The sequence below is a fragment of the Pelodiscus sinensis genome, chromosome 3, assembly GCF_052426305.1.
Source record: "Pelodiscus sinensis isolate ZL-2025 chromosome 3, ASM5242630v1, whole genome shotgun sequence".
Taxonomy (NCBI): Eukaryota; Metazoa; Chordata; order Testudines; family Trionychidae; genus Pelodiscus; species Pelodiscus sinensis.
In genome coordinates, this window is record NC_143054.1 from 80,814,985 (window position 1) to 80,836,031 (window position 21,047).

The 21,047-nt window shown below is 43.2% G+C and overlaps 1 protein-coding gene across 3 annotated transcripts in view; it reads right to left on the reverse strand.

Annotated features, from left to right (window-relative positions):
• Window positions 1–3,790: 3,790 nt before the first annotated feature.
• Window positions 3,791–21,047, reverse strand: part of SLC22A16 (solute carrier family 22 member 16) — a 46,234-nt gene continuing 28,977 nt past the window's right edge. For 2 of the 3 annotated variants that reach the window (XM_075923101.2, XM_075923099.2), the window contains exons 3-8: window positions 19,262–19,379; window positions 16,329–16,878; window positions 14,669–14,796; window positions 14,170–14,279; window positions 13,588–13,687; window positions 3,791–9,118 (exon numbers count right to left, since the gene is read on the reverse strand). In XM_075923101.2, the coding sequence (XP_075779216.1) occupies window positions 8,906–9,118; window positions 13,588–13,687; window positions 14,170–14,279; window positions 14,669–14,796; window positions 16,329–16,878; window positions 19,262–19,379 (1,219 nt within the window). In that variant the 3' untranslated portion in view covers window positions 3,791–8,905. The remainder of the gene's footprint in view (window positions 9,119–13,587; window positions 13,688–14,169; window positions 14,280–14,668; window positions 14,797–16,328; window positions 16,879–19,261; window positions 19,380–21,047) is intronic. The other variant, XM_075923100.2, reaches the window with a different exon arrangement.

Genomic DNA, 21,047 nt, shown 5'->3' on the forward strand with positions numbered 1-21,047 from the left:
CGGGGGAAGGGGGGGAAAGCAGGGGGCATGGCTAATGGGGCACCAACAAAAATTATACAAACCTGCCGCCCATGTCTGGGTCTGATGTCACAGAGAAATAGTTGGGTGTCATCTGCATATTGATGGCACCGTCCTCCAATACTCCTTATGACCTCTCCCAGAGGCTTTATATAGATGTTAACCAACATAGGGGACAAGATGGAACCTTGCGGGACCTCATAGCACAATCGCCACAGAGTTGAGCAGCAGCCCCCTAACTCCATCTTCTGAAAGCGTCCTGACAGGTAAGACCGGAACCACTGCAAAACAGTGCCGCCAATACCCAGCTCGGCCAGACACTCCAGAAGGATACCGTGGTAGATGGGATCAAAAGCCACTGAGAGATCCAAGAAAATCAATAGGGATACATTCCCCTTGTCCTCCCAGTACCTTTCAGTTTACTTCAGGAGTTGAACATAAACATCATTGGCATCTGGCATGTACAAATAAGGTACAGACAAAAAAGTAAGGATGGTATTTGGTGATATAAGCACTCAGAAGAGTATGTCTGTAGAAAGTAGTATAACATACACCAATTTGACATTCAGTGAAAGTGGAAAAAAATGTAACTTATAAATTGAAGGACTAAAGAGGGACAGCAAGAAAGGAAGGTCTGCAGGGTGCTTTGCTTTGCATGCTCCTGTTTTCTTGCTGCCATATTCACCCATCACAGTGTGCATCATTCACCAGCTGGCTGACACTTCCTGTTGGCAGTCCAGGGGATTAGCTCAAGGCTGATACCCACCGCCATGGTCTGTACCCCATGACTCAATCTCTGCCAGCTCTCTACAGCCCCTTTCACAATCTCTGGAATCACAGTGTACTCCTCTTTGTGGCTATCCCCAACATGTCTCACTGATTGTGTTCCCCCCTCCCAGGGGAGTTGAGCTCCTAGTCCGCCACTTTCCCCAATGGTAAGTATAGTCAATTGTCCAGCCATTTCCCCAACAACAAGGCTACGTCTACACTGGCCCCTCTTCCGGAAGGGGCATGTAAATTTCAGCAGTCGTCGTAGGGAAATCCGCGGGGGATTTAAATATCCCCCGCGGCATTTAAATAAAAATGTCCGCCGCTTTTTTCTGGCTTTTAAAAAAGCCGGAAAAGAGCGTCTAGACTGGCCCCGATCCTCCGGAAAAAGTGCCCTTTTCCAGAGGCTCTTATTCTTACTTCAAAGCCGGAAAAAAGCGGCGGACATTTTTATTTAAATGCCGCGGGGGATATTTAAATCCCCCGCGGATTTCCCTACGACGACTGCTGAAATTTACATGCCCCTTCCGGAAGAGGGGCCAGTGTAGACGTAGCCCAAGAGAGGAGGAACTGGGCCTGTCTAATGCTCCAAGTCCCAGCCCAGGACCCTCCAGACTGGGTGTGTGTATTACTGAGTTCCTTTGCTTCTACTATTGCTGTGTTTCCCCAGACCACTTCCCTATGGCCACAGCACCCTCTTCAGTCTCAGTAGCCCATCTGGGGCTCCTGTTCTCCACAGGTTCCTGCCTCCTCTGTTCTGTCCAAGGTGCTATTGAGTTGCAGCCTAATTCAGACAGTCCTTTCTCCTCAAGCTCTAGGCAGCTATTTAACTTGCTCTGCCCTTGCAGCTTTTTATATGTACCTGCTGGGCCCTGATTGGCCACTCCTCATAGTCCTCCTCCTAGTGGCTGCTTTTTGTTTGGCCTCCCAAAGGTTCCATTAATCCCTTATCTACTAGTGTGGGATAGATGTGTCATCATACTCTCTTATCCATGTGTGTTAAATGACATTTTTTCTAATCAACTCAAACATCACACAAGGCCATTTTTGTCACTACAGGCAGTCCCCGACTTACGCGGATCCGATTTATGTCGGATCCGCACTTACGAACGGGGCTTTCTCGCCCCGGAAGTCGGGGCGAGAAAGCCCCGTTCGTAAGCTGCTCTGGTGCCCCTGGTCTGCTGGAGACCGTCTCCAGCAGACCAGGGGCACCGGGCGGGTTCCCGCGCCTCTGAGGCTTTGCCAGAGCAAAGCCTCAGAGGCGCGGGGAACCGCCGTGGCTGCGGCTTCAGTCCGAGAGCCTGTGGTCTGCTGGGGACGGTCCCCAGCAGACCACAGGCACCCAGATTGAAGCGGCAGCAGCGGCAGTTCCCCGCGCCTCTGAGGCTTTGCTCTGGCAAAGCCTCAGAGGCGCGGGACCCCCCCGCGGCTGCGGCTTCAGTCCGGGAGCCTGTGGTCTGCTGGGGACGGTCCCCAGCAGACCACAGGCTCCCGGACTGAAGCCGCAGCCGCGGCGGGGTCCCTCCCTCTGAGGCTTTGCCAGAGCAAAGCCTCAGAGGCTCTGCTCCCTGTGTCCCTGGTCTGCTGGGGAGGGGGGGGGGCGCAGCTAGTGTGCTCCCCCCCCCCCCCAGCAGACCAGACTTTTGTTTTGGACTCTGGGGCAGAGCAGCTGGGGCGCTGCCGATTGGTCCTGCAGCGCCCGCTCTGGGCACTACTGGACCAACCCGGCAGCACCCCAGCTGCTCTGCCCCAGGTCCTGATTCAGCCGCTGATGGTCAGTTTCAGCAGCGGCTGAATCAGGATGCCTGGGGCAGAGCAGATGGGGTGCTGCTAGGTTGGTCCAGTAGCACCCAGGAGCGGCGCTACTGGAGCAACCCAGCAGCACCCCAGCTGCTCTGCCCCAGGCGTCCCCAAGTCAGCTTCTGCTGAAACTGACCAGCGCTGACTACAGGAAGCCCCAGGCAGAGTTGCTCTGCCCCGGGCTTCCTGGAATCAGCTGCTGATCAGTTTCAGCAGCAGCTGACTTGGGGACGCCTGGGGTTCTTAAGTTGATTCTGTATGTAAGTCAGAACTGGCGGTCAGTTTCAGCAGTGTCTGAATCTGGACGCCAGTTCCGACTTACATACAGATTCAACTTAAGAACAAACCTACAGTCCCTATCTTGTACGTAACCCGGGGACTGCCTGTATTAATTTGGCTCAGAGATTTCTACAAGTTTATATAAAGCCTTGTCAGAAAAGGATCACATTCTACAAGTAACTGAAAGCCCACACAGATTCAAGGGAGTAATTCATGAAATTGTGTGTAAAAAAGTGTGAATCCCACTTGTATGCTGGTTATATTGTTGTGTATGTAGCTGTGGTGACCTGTACCTAGGAGGAGTTGTACAGGGAGATTTGTGTTGATTTATGCATGTGGTGAATGAGAAGGATGTGCTGTCATGAAAGGCTGTGTGTGTTTAGGATTATTGTGTTGTATGGATGGACGTGCTGATTTGTGGGTAAAGAGGGTTGTACTGGCAGAGTTGTGTGGATTTGTATGGTTGATGGTTGGGCATGTGGCAGTTGGACCAACTAATCCATCATCTGAGGAGTCTTCCTCATAAAACCAATGAAATAGTCATATACACATTATCTGAAGAGTAAGGGTGGTGATTGGTTGAGTTACTTCTGATATCACAATGATCTAAGTCTCTATAGACATAATAGACTTCAGAGCCACCCAAAGTGATAATCCTTATTACTTTGCATAGCCCTGGCCATCAAGGCAACTAAATCCTGCCTTGTAACAGCAAACACAAATGACAAAGAGAGACACAAGTGGAAACGGTAAACCCAAAGCATGCAAAAACTTGAAATCAGTACAGTGTCCCTGAAGGAAACCATTCTGTGGACCTTCCAGGTGGTAGTACTTGCTCCGCAGTGTGAGTTTATAACACCACTGCATATGAATGACTTTATACGGGAAAAATAAAAGTGCATGACTGCCTCTGAAGCCATGGTGATAATGATTAAATGCATGTTCCACTTTATTGTTATACATACTTTGAGTACATACATACGTGAAAAAACAAAATTCCATTGCCCTGATAATGCATAGTATATTAACTTTATGTATGCTGTTTTTAACACAGTAGACAAGGTCAGTTAGAACAGTATTTACGTCCCTTGCTTATTACCAAAATGGATACAATTGCTGGTATATAGAATCTGATATCACAAATCAGCTGCTAGAATAACTACCTTATATGGATTTCCTCTAACCTGACTTTGTGAGTAAGTAAATAACATGGATATTGCTTATTGTATACAACAGGAATTTATTTTGATACCACAGATTACCTCAATACTTAATATCCTTTATACTTGTTACAAGAGCTAGGCAAATATCTCAGAAGTACATTAGGCACATTAATATAGGGAAACCCAGTATCCACAGAGGCCTTTAGCAGTATGGATCTACTGTACAAGATGAGACTGGATTTTGGAAGGCTATAAAAATAGTAAAATAGCTCTGACATGGTGCAGAGACAAACCCCGTGGAGGGCCTCTGCATGGCAGAATACAGGTGATGGGTGGGCATAAGCTGACAGAGCAGCAAGGCAAGGCCAGAGAATCCTCCAGTTATGCTCCCCCCCCCCCCCCATAGTTGGGAACATGGTCTTTCTTCAGCTTCTATGAATCAGCTACACAATATCATGAGGGGAGATGCTGTCTGCTAGTGACACATTCAGAGCACAGCCCACTGCACTTGGCCTCTAGCATACAATGTTTTCATAGCTATTTTTCCTTATAAAATGTACTAAAATGTATAAAAAGACATTAAAGTATGACATTAAATTAGAAAATATATTGTAAAGCTTAGTTTTAAAATGCACTTGATTTTAATTAGCAAGTATATTATCTTATTATTTTTCTTCAGTTAGGATTCAACAAGTGTTAATATTGCAATCATTCATCTGCTTAACCCAGTAAGTATTAGTCTGATAACCCTCACAGGTGTATGATACAAATGTGATATCAATTTTAGAGTGTAAACATTGTAAAGCCAAAATGACCAGCAATCATGATGTAATAGCTTAAAAAAGCAAATCACTTATAAATCATCAGGAACGGTCAGAACCATTAATTAGAAGAATAAATTTGCAATAAGATATAATTGACCCAAACGTAATCACTACAGAGGTTAAGGAGAAAATAAGAGACACTGTTAATGGGATTTTTTTCATGAACATTCAGAGGTAAATATTCCCCCAAAAGATTAGAAATTATTATTCTCAAATCTAGGCTCTCTTTAAAGATTTTTTCAAAGGATCTAAACTTCTTTAAGAGAAGAAATACTCTCTCCATATTTAGGCTATGTAATATTTATAATGTAACACTACTGTCAAACATACCTTTGTCAGTAGTACAATTCTTGCTAAAATATCAATTTGCTTCCTTGTTAGCATTATTTTATGCTGTTTTTCTACTGCACTATAAAACACCCTTGGGGGGAGAGGGGGAATTTTGTAGAGAGCTGCTGGTGTTGAGCACTGCTGCTGAGGAAGCTACGTGGTCAGGGAGCAGTACAATAGCACCAAAGCCCCAATTCAGCAAAACACATTGCCCCAAATTAGGGGATGGGATTACTTACATGCTTAAGGTGTGTAAGTGCTTTCCTGAATTCGCGCCTGGGTCTCCAAACAAAAACCCCAGTTCTAGTTACATGTCTTGAATTCTATGGGATTTCCTTTGAATATCAGGACACCCATAGGATGGGAGAAGCACAATGCCCCCTTTCTCCTTCACACAGGATTATCATAGAATCATAGAATAATAGGACTGGAAGGGACCTCGAGAGGTCGAGTCCTGCCCCCCGCCCTCAAGGCAGGACCAGGCTCCATCTACACCATCCCTGACAGATGTCTATCTAACCTGTTCTTAAATATCTCCAGAGAGGGAGATTCCACCACCTCCCTTGGCAATTTATTCCAATATTTGACCACCCTGACAGTTAGGAATTTTTTCCTAATGTCCAATCTAAACCTCCCCTGCTGCACTTTAAGCCCATTACTCCTTGTCCTGTCCTCAGAAACCAAGAGGAACAATTTTTCTCCTTCCTCCTTGTGACACCCTTTTAGATACTTGAAAACCGCTATCATGTCCCCCCTTAATCTTCTTTTTTCCAAACTAAACAAGCCCAGTTCATGAAGCCTGGCTTCATAGGTCATGTTCTCTAAACCTTTAATCATTCTTGTTGCTCTTCTCTGTACCCTTTCCAATTTCTCCACATCTTTCTTGAAATGTGGCGCCCAGAACTGGACACAGTACTCCAGCTGAGGCCTAACTAGTGCAGAGTAGAGTGGCAGAATGACTTCACGAGTTTTGCTTACAACACACCTGTTGATACAACCTAGAATCATATTTGCTTTTTTTGCAACAGCATCACACTGTTGACTCATATTCAACTTGTGGTCCACTATGACCCCTAGATCCCTTTCCGCCATGCTCCTTCCTAGACAGTCGCTTCCCATCTTGTATGTATGGAACTGATTGTTCCTTCCTAAGTGGAGCACTTTGCATTTCTCTTTATTAAACTTCATCCTGTTTACCTCTGACCATTTCTCTAACTTGCTAAGGTCATTTTGAATTATGTCCCTAACCTCCAAAGAAGTTGCAACCCCACCCAGTTTGGTATCATCTGCAAACTTAATAAGCGTACTCTCTATCCCAATATCTACATCATTGATGAAGATATTGAACAGTATGGGTCCCAAAACAGACCCTTGAGGAACTCCACTTGTTATCCTTTCCAGCAGGATTTAGAACCGTTAACAACAACTCTCTGACTACGGTTATCCAGCCAATTATGCACCCACCTTATCGTGGCCCTATCTAAGTTATATTTGCCTAGTTTATCAATAAGAATATCATGCGAGACCGTATCAAATGCCTTACTAAAGTCTAGGTATATGACATCCACTGCTTCTCCCTTATCCACAAGGCTTGTTATCCTATCAAAGAAAGCTATCAGATTAGTTTGGCATGACTTGTTCTTCACAAACCCATACTGGCTATTCCCTATCACTTTATTACCTTCCAAGTGTTTGCATATGATTTCCTTAATTACCTGCTCCATTATCTTCCCTGGGACAGACGTTAAACTGACCGGTCTGTAGTTTCCTGGGTTGTTCTTATTCCCCTTTATATAGATGGGCACAATATTTGCCCTTTTCCAGTCTTCTGGAATCTCCCCTGTCTGCCATGATTTTTCAAAAATGATCCCATAGAAACTCCCTAAATTTTGACTTGCTGATTTTTCCAGCCTTCTAGGTATGTTTTCCCCTACACAGGACATTATTTGGTCCTTAGTTTGAACCCAGGATACTACTTTGAACTCCAGGACAATGCTATAACTGAAGAGAGACACTTTGTTTCCTGTTCGAGAGGCACGGCGATACTGAACCATATTCTGCTTTCAAAACGTATTGATGTCAGAGGAACTGTACAGATATAACTGAGAGAAGAGTCCAAACCATTACTTGTACCGCACACAGAATCTTTATGCACAATACAGAAGGCTGCACAGGTATGGAAGAAATTGCTAGCTGTAGACATATACTAAAAAGGGAGTGCTGGGATAGAACATTATTAAAATAGCAGCTAGACTGAAATGGTGCCCTCAATCTGTCCCTGTTAGTGTTCTCTACAGTTGCCATCACTCATGTATCAGCACAAGTGCTATAATAGAGATGTTTTCAGAGCGAGCACTAAGCATAAGCACAGTATCTTAAGGAACTCTTTCCCCCCCCCATTCACTTTTTATGATAAGTACTTTCCAGTTTTAGTATTGTGAGTGGGAAAGCACAAATATTTCTGCTTACGGCTCCCAATTGGATTCCACTGGCTCTGGATATTTTACAGGCATCTGCAGGGATTAGTGACTGTTTAATCCATTTGTAATGGTTGATAAGGTTTCTTCTACCAAGCTTTTTAGCATTTGGTTCTGTATATGTTGGAAAAAATTGAACTACAGATAGATGGTCCATGAGAAATATAATGTTTTCATGCTAACAGTTATATATCAGTTATTCACTAAGGCCTAGCTCCTCAAATGTATTTGGGTACCTAACTCCTATTGAAACTAGGCACCTAAATACTTTTCAGGATCTGCCTAAGTGCCTGGCCCTGTGCAGAGTCTGCACAAGGCCTATGCGTTACTTAAGTTCTACTTAAATCCTATTTTGAGCACTAAAAAGATACATAAACCCTGTATGGTTGCTTTGCACAGAGGCTGTTATTACTCTACGATGATATAAAGAAACTAATGATAGGTCTGAACTGAAATTACTAGGAAAGGACCATTTACTTTAACAGTCTGGAATGAATAAGGTTTTTAAAAATACCAGATGTTATCTGTATATATAGACTTTGCTGATACTGTGGCAGAGTCCCAAAGCAGTTTTCTGTCTAAATAACAAAAAACAAAACAAAACAAAAAAAATCTGTCATAAAACAAAATTAATAGTATACAGATTATTTGCATCTTCTGCAAATTGAGATTTTTTTCAGAAGCTGTTACATAGTATATTTTTATTTTTAGCAATGGCACTTCTCCAGAGAAGAAAGTTCGAAAAACATAAATCTTTATCTGTGTTTAACCTGTTGCATTATTACTAAGATTTAATGCAACTGTGAATAAATTAGGCCTTTTCTACTGAAGTAGTACCCTGTACTTGAATTTACCATGTTAATAAATCACAAGCCTGTGTCTGTCAGATATAATCAGACAGTTATTGACAAGGAATTTCATTATGCGATTACAAGCACAGTGCAGAAAATTTAAAACAGTGAAAGGAAATATTCTGTGAATATTCAGATATCCTCCAAATGAACAATAATCACTCCAACTAGTCACAGCAAATGAAACAGATTTTTAACATCTGATTAAATTTGAAAGTGGCTCTAAAAATCCTTTCAAATTTTCTACCAGCCCTTTTTATATTTGCCCCCATTGAAAAGGCAAAACTACATACAAATTAAAAGATGTGTGCATTAAAACAGTCAGGTTGCTGTAATAAAATGGTCTTATTTAATTAATGAGGATTAAAACCGGTGACAGCAATCTTGATGTTGTTTTATTCATCAGTACTGTGTGATACTTGGCTAAGCATCTCTATCTTTTCTAACATTGCACCGCTCTGTGCTGGAGGTGATTTTCCCGAACAGCTGTTCTTGTTTGTTCCCAGTTCTGCAGCTTCCGCCAAAGTATTAGTTAATGGTTTTCCAAGAGTTTCTGGGAGCATTAATGTTAACATTCCAGTCAGAAAGGCCATGATTCCAACAAGCAACTAGAAGAAATAAACACAGTAAGGGATAAACAGGTCTTTGGGTTCATGGAAAACATTGGTTTTGCTTGTGAAGATACTTTTAAAGTTTGGGAACATAGTGAACTTCAATGACAACCAAAGATCAAAAGTTTTAAATGTTCCCTGCTGCAATTGCTAAGATTAAAAAAACAAAAACAAATACATAAATAAATGACAGATTGTCCAGCAAAGTTAACACAGACCAAGTAAAATTTTTTACACAATAAGCTAAACACAGCTCCAGTGTTTTTAGGAATAACTTTCCAGACGTGAACAGAATGCATACAAGTTCACTGAATACAACAGATAGGTATTTAAAAACTAATTGTGAGATTGCTTTAATTTGTTTTTACATTTATTTTAATTGGACTACAACTTCCCTGCTGTCACACAGAGGATGAAAAAGAAGCCATAAACTATGCTCTCTGTCTACCCATGATCATAGTATTTGAGCCCCTCTTTGTTCAATGCAAACTTCAGGTTAGGATCTCTGAACTGTGATTATAGAGATCCTGATTAAAGAACATACTTAAACACATGTTTAAGTCCATTCCTATGCATGAAGATGCTTAAGTAGATACCTAAGTGTTGCCTAAATAGGAATGATTTCCAGAGACAGAGAGAGAAAGTTGGCAGGGGCCAAACTTCAGTCTTATGCATTGTGTCTATGATCTGGATATGGTCACTGTGATTTCAGTATGTACTATTATTATTATCATTATTATTATTATTATTTGACTGTGATAGTGCCAAGGACCCCAGTGAGGCTAGGGATCACCACTGTGCTAGGTGCACACATGCAGGAAGATGCTGTTCCACAGAAAAATAGATGATTTCCCCTCACACGTGTTGCTCTGAACCAGTGGTTTTCAACCTTTTTTCATTTCCAAACCGCTAAAACATTCTGAAAGAAGGTGCAAATCCCTGTAGAAACTCAACATGTGATTCGCAAACCCCAACTTCAGAAAGACTGAAAACTGACTGAACAGAGTTCCGTTTTAAATGTTGTAGGTGCTTAGCATGGCATTTAATGCAGAGTGAAAAAGGGCTGAACTGTGGGTTTTCATGGTAACACCACTTGGTAACACCACCACTTCTAAGTTTTGGCTTCTAGGTAGGGGAATTCACATACTTGTGATGGATCAGAAAAAACAAATGCCTTTTTCTGGGATCTGAAACCTTATTTTCATAGTCACCTTTAGACACAGTCTGCAGACCCCCTGGGGTCTGTGGTCCACAAGTTGAAAACCACTGCTTGGGACAATGAGTGCTTTTTAAAAATCCTTTCTTGTTTTCTCTTTTCTTTAATGTTTATTGTTTGATAAGAATGATAACTCTTAGCAATTAACATCTTCATAGCATTGTACAGGCATTAACTCATTGATCTTCAATCCTATCCCACTATGCTCCTGATGCTCTCGCTCAGCTTCTCTAAAATACATGTCTTCTGTACACCCATTTTGGAAAGCTTCTTTTTCCACTTCACAACTGTTATTCTCAGGGCCAGCTCTAGGTTTTTTGCCGCTCCAAGCAAAAAAAATTTTAGCCGCCCCCCCACCAGGACAGGCACTGAGGAGGAAAGTGCCCCTTTCACCTTGTGGCTCTTTGACTCCCACCACGCCCTCCAGCCAAACCCAGCTTATGTCCTGTCTCCCCTCCACACACATCCCGACACCCCCCCACACACACACTCACTGAACCCAGTTTCCAGCTTGTCTCCCCTCCCAGGCAAACCGGACCTCTCCGTGACTGGACTCAGCCCCCGCCCCTTCTCTTCCCCACCTAATCCACCCTGCGCCCTCTCTTCCCTCCCAGCCAAACCTGCCCCAGTCCACTCCCACCTCCCCCCACTGACCGAACTCCATCTCCTTTCCCTCTCCCCACCGTGTCCCCTCTCCCCAGCACAGGCGGAAACGTGGGAGCGCCCTGGGGGAGGGGTGAAGTGGCCCGGGTCCCCCTGCTTCCCTTTCTCTGCAGCTGTACACACCATTCCCCGGTGTGAAGGGGGGCACCGCGCGCTCCCTTCCCCTGCAGGAGGAGAGAGAGAAGCCGCCAGGTGGAGCTTGCCTGCAGCCGCCGCGAGGGACTCTGCGGCCAGCGGCTCCCGGGGGTGCTGCGGAAATGCCAATGGGCCGGAGCGATAGCGCAGCTGCCTGCCCCGGGCAAATACCTGGGCGCAGGAGCGAGGTGGGGTGCTGGCTGCGCCAGGGTCCAAGCTCCTCACGGAGCAGGAGGAGGGTCTCCCCTTGACCCCCCCCACACACACACACCTTTTCCCTCCTGACAGCTGGCAAAACCAAACCCGCACGCAGCCGCTCAAGGGCCACTGCCACCCAAGTTCCCAGCAGCGGGTGCACCTCAGGTCTGCCTTCCTGGCCCAACCCCCAGCAGAGGCGGGGGGACCTGTTGTTTCGCCCCTCAGCGCGATTACCAACGGCCACAGGCTTTGCAGGCCCCACTGGACACGCTGTCCCAGCCCCCGCGCTTCTCCGGGGCGGTGGGAGCGTGTTCCGCTGTGTGCTGCTGGCTGTCCCGGGCGGGAAGCCCCGCGCGCCTCATGTCCACAGAGCGGCAAACCTGCACGGGGTCTGTGTCAGGAGCAGCCCCCCCAGCAATAGGCTGGGCCCGCTAACCTCTGAGCTCTCTGTGGGCCCGGGGGGAGGGGTTGGAGAGCGGGTCACTCGCCAATTCCCAAAGCGCTGCTGCTCTTGGGCTTGACACCTCAGTGGCCGGGTGTGCGCCGTGCGGCGGGGCAGAGCGGGAGAGGGGTGGAGCGGGCTCCGGGTCGGGTGGGCTGTGGGGAGCCAGCGGGGCGCTGTGTTGGAGCAGAGAGAGCTTGAGCGGGCAGTGGGGAGGGGGGTCTGGGCAGTTCGAGGCGCGGGGCCAGGGCCGGGGCCGGTCCTGCAGGTGCAGGGGGAAGTAGGCTCCCTCTGCACCCAGCACTGAGGCTCTGACTCTTCCTCCCAGGCGGCCACGTGTGGCAGCAAGAGCGCGCGCTCCCCTGCATGTCGCTGGCTCTGCTGCCCTGCCCATTGCTCTGGGCAGCCACAGGCAGGCCCACACTGGGCGGTGAGGCTGGCCGGGATGCCGCCCCTGGCCACGTGCTGCCCCAAGCACGTGTTTGGTTTGCTGGTGCCTAGAGCCGGCCCTGATTATTCTGTCATTTTGATATTGTAATACCCTCTATTTGCCCTATACGGATTCCCAGCTCTGATCCATTTTGTTTAATACTTTCCCCTCTGAACATGAAAGAGATCTTCTGAAATCACTATGTGGCTATGACTTTCTTAGCCTAGCACTTCTGACAGATATGGACACACCGACATTAGCCAGTCACCACTGAGTTCTAAAGGAGACTAGCTCTTTGGAAGTCAGAAAGGAGATTTCAAATTTGAATTCTCAGCTATAACTTGAGTGGAATTATTTTCAGTTAGCAACACCAAGCTGTATATGATTCCCCCAGGCCAGAGCCATCCATTGTCTTAAGAAATCCTCTGCAAGAAGCAGAATTACATCAGTTTCAAACAATCTACCTCTTACACTCATATTGAATACAGAAGCAAAAAGAGTAAAATAAAACCCTAAAATATTGTTAAATATTACAAACTTTACACTAAAAGTAAATCAGTTACGTCCCTATAATGAAGAATTACAAAAGAAGGCTAACATTACTATTACAGTAGGAATGAATGCCAGACTGGTGCAAATCTCTGCAGGCAGGCATACAGTTATACAAGGGATATCATTGAAGCTACTCTTTTAAGGGGATTAGTTGTATACACTTAGTAATAAATCCCATCCCATCATTAATATTTTTCTGTATTTTCCTTGAAAAGAGCTATGAGCTCCCTCATTTTTTCTGTCATCATAATGTTGCTGTTACCCCAAAATTTGACAAAAAAAATACAATCTATTATTGTTCACTTATCCAGTTGTCAACTCTTGACAGTTAATGAAATGAAATGAGATGGAGGACCCTGTATTCATCAGCAGGGTTTAATGTTTGGTCCTTTCATCATTATCTGTGGTAGTCTATCCTGCTTCTTCAAAAGGAGATTGATAGCAATGAGAAAACAAAGTTACTCAATCAAGACCCTGACTAAACACAACACTTCAATTAAAGAATGACACACTCCAAATTACAGGAATGATACAGTACATCTTTGTACAGGGGATTGTTACAATTTTATACCAGTATTCAATGCATACGAGATATGTTTGTCTTCTTTAAAATGTCTGTAATATCAACTGTTCAGAAGAGTTCAGAGCCTCAGAGGGTCACTTCTCATTTCAGAGTTATATTCTTAACAATATATAGCTAAACATCTTAAACATCTTTAAAATAAGAATGAAAATATTTCACTCGCTTTCCTTTTAAACATAGCCATGCTTCAACTTTAAATCTCAGTAAAATAGATAACAATTTTTTTACTATCAAAATAAACATGTACCTGTGGCATGAAGATCCATACACTCATCAGGTAAACACAAAAAGGAGCAACTATGCTCCCTACACGACACATCATGCTCCCACTTCCTACAGCAAGTGACCTGGAGATAAGACAAAAAGGCGCAAGGCCCAGTGAGAGTGACAGCAGATATAGCAATTAATTAGGAATGCTTAGATGCTTATAAAACACTGTTATGATAATCTACATTTATTTTATAGTGAACTTAAGCTGCTTCTATAAATAGAATAAAAAGTACACTGAGCATTCAGTATAAATCATATTTTAATGACCATGAAACTTCAGAAAAAGGGAACAGGATGCTAAAAATACTGAGCATTTTTGCAGTACATCAGCATGACCAGTCTATGTACAGCAATACAGAAAATAAATACATTTATTGCAGAGCCAAACCAGAGAATTCTGTAACCCCAAAAAAAGGACCAATCCTATATTAGTGAAGTCATTGAAGCATTGCCATTGTCTTCAATGACTGCAGGATTTGACCCTTAAAAGCATAACAAATGGCAAGAAGAATCAATAAAATAATGAAAAACATATGGCAAATTATTTTAAAGTTCTTACCGTATAACTGTTGGATACAATTCTGCTGTGTAAAGGTAAATGAGCCCAAATGCAACGCCAATTGCAAACTTTCCTGACATATTTGCTAAGACAGTTAATATACTGAAATCCTATTAAAAGAGATACAAATATATAAAGCACCAGAAAATTTCACTATTCCAAATGTAATGCCATTCCTTCAGACAGTAAACTATGATCCTTCTGTAAACACAGAACAATAATTTCCTGATATACTTTCCTGATTAGTTCCACCAATAAGTAATGGCCATATGTGGTTTTGTTTATTAAACAAGTTATTTCCAACCCTTTGTTTAATTAAGAGCTAAAAATGCTACTGTGGAACTCTTAACAGAAATGTGGAAAATCTGTTGTAAAGAATTGCAGCTTCACTTCTACATTACATTTAATTAATCTCAGAAAGAGATGTTGCATTATCATATTTCACATTCCACACAATAAAGTACTAATATAGGTACATTTTAAATGGTAACTGACTAACCTGAGGGATTAGCATAATGAAAGCACAGATCAATGCACTTGCTATAAGAAATGGAATCAATGTGTTTCTTCTTCCCAGTTTGTCCATCCCTATGCAAGCAACGACATACGCAGGAAGCTCCACAGCACCTGTCATTATGAAAATGTCTGTTTTTAAACCATGATAATGTGACTGCAAATGTCCTTATAAATAATTTTGAATTGCTTCTTATGAGCATTTATTTTATCTAAAGGTCGAACTGGTTTTAAAGGTAGAAAAGTCACAGAGATGATATAGGTAGAAGATGTACTTCAACAATGTTTTGGGACAAACCCATTGGTGGCAAAAATGTCAGTGGCGGAGAGTAAGAAATGTACAAGGAACTAGGCTATAAGGCAGAAGGCAGTTGCAGCTCCACTTATGATGGGGAGATTGGCTTATACAGGTATGGCTACTTTGCAATTAAAACCCGTGAGCTAACAGACTCGGGCTACAGGGCTGTTTAACTGCAGTGCAGAAGTTCAGGCTCAGGCTGAAGACCAGGTTCTTGGACCCTGTGAGGTGGGTCAAAGAAGAAAAGGAAAATAGTTTTGAACACTGTTTGCTAACACAGTGATTTATTTAACAGTTTATATCATAACAGCTTAGTTATATTATTAACATTAGCATCCTATTCTCAACACAACAGTCAATTTACTAACATGCAATAATACATGGCAACTTAAAATTAATTCACTAATACTCCAATCCTGCAAAGTTCTTATTAGCACATGAATAGTAGGGATCTGAAAGGTTAACCATTTAACCGGTGTGGGAGGGAGCAGGGGACTGCCCCAGCCCCATACAGCCTGCCACAGACAGGGGCACTCCAGACCAGCCAGAGCAGCCCCTCTCCACAAAAAGCTCCTGCCTGCCCCCTTTAATCAGTTAACCAGTTAAACATCACTAATGAATGGTCACATTGACTTTATTGTGATTACTCATATGCTTGAAGCCAGCATGTACATATGTCCTTTTCAGGACTGGAGCTTGATCCAAAGGTCACCAAAGTCAATGGAAATCTTTCCAATAATCTTAAATAGACTTTAGATTAGGCCCTATAGGGACTGACCACTTTTATTGTGTCAAGAGAGAATTTGCAGCAACACTAAAGATTAAATTAAATAAAAATTGCCCCTACTCTTAAAAAAAACACTAACACAAACTTAAACATTATTAACTCAGTAGTGTTGCCAATATAATCTAATCTTACTGTGATAAAAAAAGTTACATTATCTATTCTATTACTATCTGTTACTATGATAAAAATTAGTTAAATTATCTATTTTGTTTACTTTGCATCAATTTTGCATCAATTTCACAGTTTCACTTGGACTGTTAGTCAATTTGTGTGGGTTTTTCACAGAACAACAGGCAGAGAGAAACAATTTTTAAAATAGGAAGATGTGGTTTTACAAGCACAAAATTGGCAGAAGTCAAGGACAGTATACCTACTCTAAAATTATTATTGTCAAATAACTAAATTTCAAGTTGACAAGAATAAAATCTGCCATTTTAAATGGGGCTGGTGATTGGCATGTGTAAATGGGTGGTCAGAAAATTTACTGTCAGATCTTTAAACAATTATAAATTATAAATTCTAGTTCTGTCATAAGCAGAATAAAATATATCAGATATTTACCTATGAGAAATAGATTTAAAAATTCATTGCCTCCTAGATTGACGGAACTCAGGGAGAATACATAATATCCTAAACTCCCAGTGAACCAAATCAGCCAGACTGTAATGGTCCTTCTTGCAATGTGCCAGTTATAAAACAGATCTAAGATGCTGTGCTTCTTCGTTGTAGAAATATCATTATCACCCGTTCTGCAACTGACTAGATCATCTTGTTGGACTGAACACAGTTCAGAAATTTTACAAGGAGTGCTTACTTTATTCCATCTCGCCATTACATTAATTACTTTTTGTGCTTCTTCATATCTTCCCTCTGACAGTAGCCAGAAAGGTGTCTCTGGGAGCATCCAGCAGCACAAGACAAAGGGGAGTGTTGTTATGGAAAGAAATATCTGATAGATCCACCAGGTCCGCACCAAATAGCCCACCAGTGCCACAGCCATGACTCCCACAGCAAAAAAAGCATGGACGTGCATGGATGCCCATGTTCGAGCTTTAATGCCAACATATTCTGTCACATAAACAAAAACCACAACCAGATAGCCACTTGAAACCTGAGGAAGAAAAACAAAGAAAAGCTTATGTCTATTTCCATTATGTAACACCACCAAAAATAAATGATCAATACTTCCATTTTGTTTATGTTGGAAATCCTGAGAGCTCCCCTAACTTGCCCTGTACTGGAATATGATGCACTCAGAGAGTAAAACAGTAATCCTGAGAAAAACAATCAACATTAGGTAAAACTGATTTTAGAAGTAGCTGGTGACTTTGGATACCTCTGTTTGTGGGTGACCAACTGGAAATACCTTTTTAAAAACTTTTAAAAAGCAGGCCTCTTGAAGCTATCACAAGCTGTACACTCAAAAATGGAAGCATCTAAAACCCAATAGCTATTCTGAAAATATTGGCTTTAGTTTTAAGCATGCTATTAATAACCTGCATATAATAGAACTGAATATTTCAAAACAATGAAAATAATGATTTTCCATACTTGGGGAAGATTATCCTGTTAAGTCATCATTTCCAAAGCTGAAAGAGAACCCTCCTTACACTTTTATAGGCTCCTACAAGTAATCTAACCCTACTAACAAGCTGTAATTACTAGCATGGGAATTAAAGTGTTTCTTTACTGAATGTTCTGATTTCTATTTCTCAGATACACAGCTAGTGCATTAGGCACCTGAAAACATTTCAAACCAAACAATTAGAAAATCTAAAGATGCTTCCCATATAATATTTTGATTAATCAGGCCACCAGCTATAAAAACTCCATTAGTAAATCCCCATACAAAAGCAATTTTATCTATGTATACATTATTCTTACCCTCTCAATCATCCTTTTGACCTGATCCTGCACACAGTGAAGGTGATTAGAATGCTCCTACTGATTTTAGTGGTTGTAAGATTGGGATTTTTAAGCCACAGTTCTGGAAGTGGATCCCTGTGGACCTTTGCAGAGCTTCACTGGCTTCAGCGGGGTTCTGTGTCCATGCAGAGTCTGCTTGTTTGATTAGTGTCTTAATCTCTAGCTCTTCCATTTATAAACTGCCTCAGCCTCCATTAAATCTCATCCATCACCTAGTGAAATCACTAGAGAGACTTCTGTTGACATCACTGGCTGTGCTTAATTTGTGGTGAAAGAAGTGCCAGGGCTCAAGCAATTTTTTTTTGTTACATTCATAACTGATGTAGCAAACTCAGAGGCACTGGAGCTGTGATCTGCCAAGCCTAGAAGTGCCAGGATTCAGCCTTGGCAAGCCTAGGCACAAATGTGCCCTTATCACTGTGCACTGAAGAGGCTGGTAAGGCTCATGAGAAAAGACGGGCTTTGCAGCATTCCCGTTCGTGATAAGTGTAAGCTCCAGCAGACGAAGAAGGGAAGTGAATTCTAGAGTGAAGGACCCCTTTGCCATGCCAGAACAAGAGATGCTTTCTACTTGGGTGAATTTTCCTTTCTGACTTCTAAACTATTTTAAACCACTTTTTTTCATTTGTCTCACACCATCTTTCTCATTAGTTAAAACATTCTAAAAGCAAAGCCCACAAAACTTATACCTCTGAATAAAGGGTAACAATTTAAAATTGGTTGCTAAAAAATGAAATACATATAAGTACAGTGTAAGCTTCTTAAGCTTATTTGTTTCCACATATATCCAGCATTTTAGATGTAGTTTAAAAAAAGACAGAAAAAGTGCACATGAGAAACAAGGGCAACTATCCCCTATTAACAGTCTCAGTAGTGGCAGACAACAGAACGAGGCTCAATGGTCTCAAGCTGCAAATATTCCTAGGTTGGATATTAGGAAAAACTATTTCCCTAGGAGGGTGATGAAGTACTGGAATGAGTTACCTAGGAAGGTGGTGGAATCTCTAGCCCTAGAGATTTTTAAGTCCCGGCTTGACAAAGCCTTGGCTGGGATGATTTGGGGCTAGTCTGCTTTGGGCAGGGGATTGGACTCGATGACCTCCTGAGGTCTCTTCCAACTCTATGATTCTAACAAACATAACTGAGGTAAAACCATGAGTACTACAGATTTCCTTATTTTAATACAAATAAAGTCTGTTTCTAGTAATACAGCATAAATAACAGTTCAATGCAAGCTGTAATGCAAGAACCAGAGTTTGCTTCTCTAACTTCCTCTTTCACCTCACTAGCTGGGGGGTGAGATGGTGCTAAAAGAAGCATCATCAGCCCCAACAAAGGAAGCACTAAATATTGTTTCATATGCACCATTTCTGGTTAAAACAAAGAGAAAGGGAACTGAAGGGTGAAGAAGTAGCGGTGTTCGGATTCTCCGTCCTTTATGAAAGTGATAGTGTGGGGCTTTTAAAAACTGGAGAAGGGAAGGAATAAGGAGAAATGATGGAGGGCTTTCATGAGGAACATTAGGAAACAGCATTTTAAAATAATTCAGAATAGCATCTAATACTTACCATAGCCAGGAGAAGACGTATGATCACAAAGCTGTAGTAGTCAAATGTGAATGCCACTGCAATGCCAAATAAAAACTGACCAGTGCTTGTGAACCACATTATGTACCGTCTTCCCACTCTGTACATTATAATAAAAACATCATCATTATTTTGTATTATTAATCATGTTCATTATAAGAGTTCCTGAGGACCAACCAACATCTGGGCCCCATTATATTAAACATGGTACACACACAAAGCTGTGGAGGATCCCTACCTCAAAGAGCTTATAATGGAGATAGATAAGACACACACAAGGTGAGGGAAGTAGTAGAACAAACACACAGAGTGAACAATGGAGTGGCACGTCACAAAAAAGCTAAACTGAAACTTGGGAAATCTTATCAGTAAGAATGATAGTAAACCTGAGAAGTATCACTAGTGCTGTATTTAGGGCTCTGCACTACCATAGTAGCCCCAGGTTTGATTCTGAGCTTTGATACATTGCTCTCTACGGGTATGTCTACACTACAATGTTAGTTCGAACTAACATTCATAGCCGCTACACTAGTGCTCCGCTAGTTCGAATTTGAATCGAACTAGCGGAGCACTTAGTTCGAACTAGGAAAACCTCATTTTACGAGGATTAAGCCTAGTTCGAACTTACTAGTTCGAATTAAGGGGTGTGTAGCCCCTTAATTCGAACTAGTGGGAGGCTAGCCCTCCCCAGGTTTCCCTGGTGGCCACTCTGGCCAACACCAGGGAAACTCTATGCCCCCCTCCCGGCCCCGGACCCCTTAAAGGGGCACGGGCTGGTTACGGTGCCCGTGCCAGGTGTAAGCCTGCCAGCACCCAGCCAGCAGACCCTGCACCTGGCACGGCACAGAGCCACCCACCCGATGTCCCCCAGCCCACCCCCTCTTCCCGGGACCAGGCTGGCGGCTCCCGGGAGCTTGCCCTGGACCGCAAGAGGCGGGCACCTTCCTGGGCTAGTGCGGACATCGTGGACCTCATCCACGATCTCCGCACTAGGCACAGGAAAGTGGCCGTCTAGGGCAGGAGAGCTGCCAGCCTGGCCACCCAGGAGCAGGTGTGCATGAAAATCAAGGGGGTCCACTGAGACCCCCGACCCTGAACCCTGAACTTACAATGGCCGTCCTGGGTCAGACCAAAGGTCCATCTAGCCCAGTAGCCTGTCTGCCGACAGTGGCCAACCCTAGGGACCCTGGAGGGGATGGACCGAAGACAGTGATCAAGCCATTTGTCTCGTGCCATCCCTGTCCAGCCTTCCACGAACTTTGGGCAGGGACACCACTCCTACCCCCTGGCTAAGACTACTCCATGGACCCAGCCTCCATGACTTGATCTCACTTCCCTTTCAACTCTGTTCTAGTTGTAGCCTTCACAGCCTTCTGCAGCAAGGAGTTCCACAGGTTAACTATTTGCTTTGTCAAGAACAACAACTTTCTCTTACTAGTTTCAAGCCTGCTACCCATTCCTTTCCTTTGGTGTCCTCTAGTCCTTCTTTATGGGAACTCATGAAGAACTTTTCTGAATGCACCCTCTCCACCCAACCCCTGCTTTTAGAGACCTCTATCCTGTCCCCCCTCCGTCTCCTCTTTTCTAAGCTGAACAGTCCCAGTCTCTGTAGCCTCTCTTCATCTGGGACCTGTTCCCAACCCCTGATCATGTTAGTTGCCCTCCCCTCTCCCAGCCTTTCTCTTCCCCTCTCCCACCTCCTTTTCCCAGTCTCCCCCAGTTTTGTTCAATAAAGACAGAGTCAATGTTGGAAGAAACGTTATCTTTA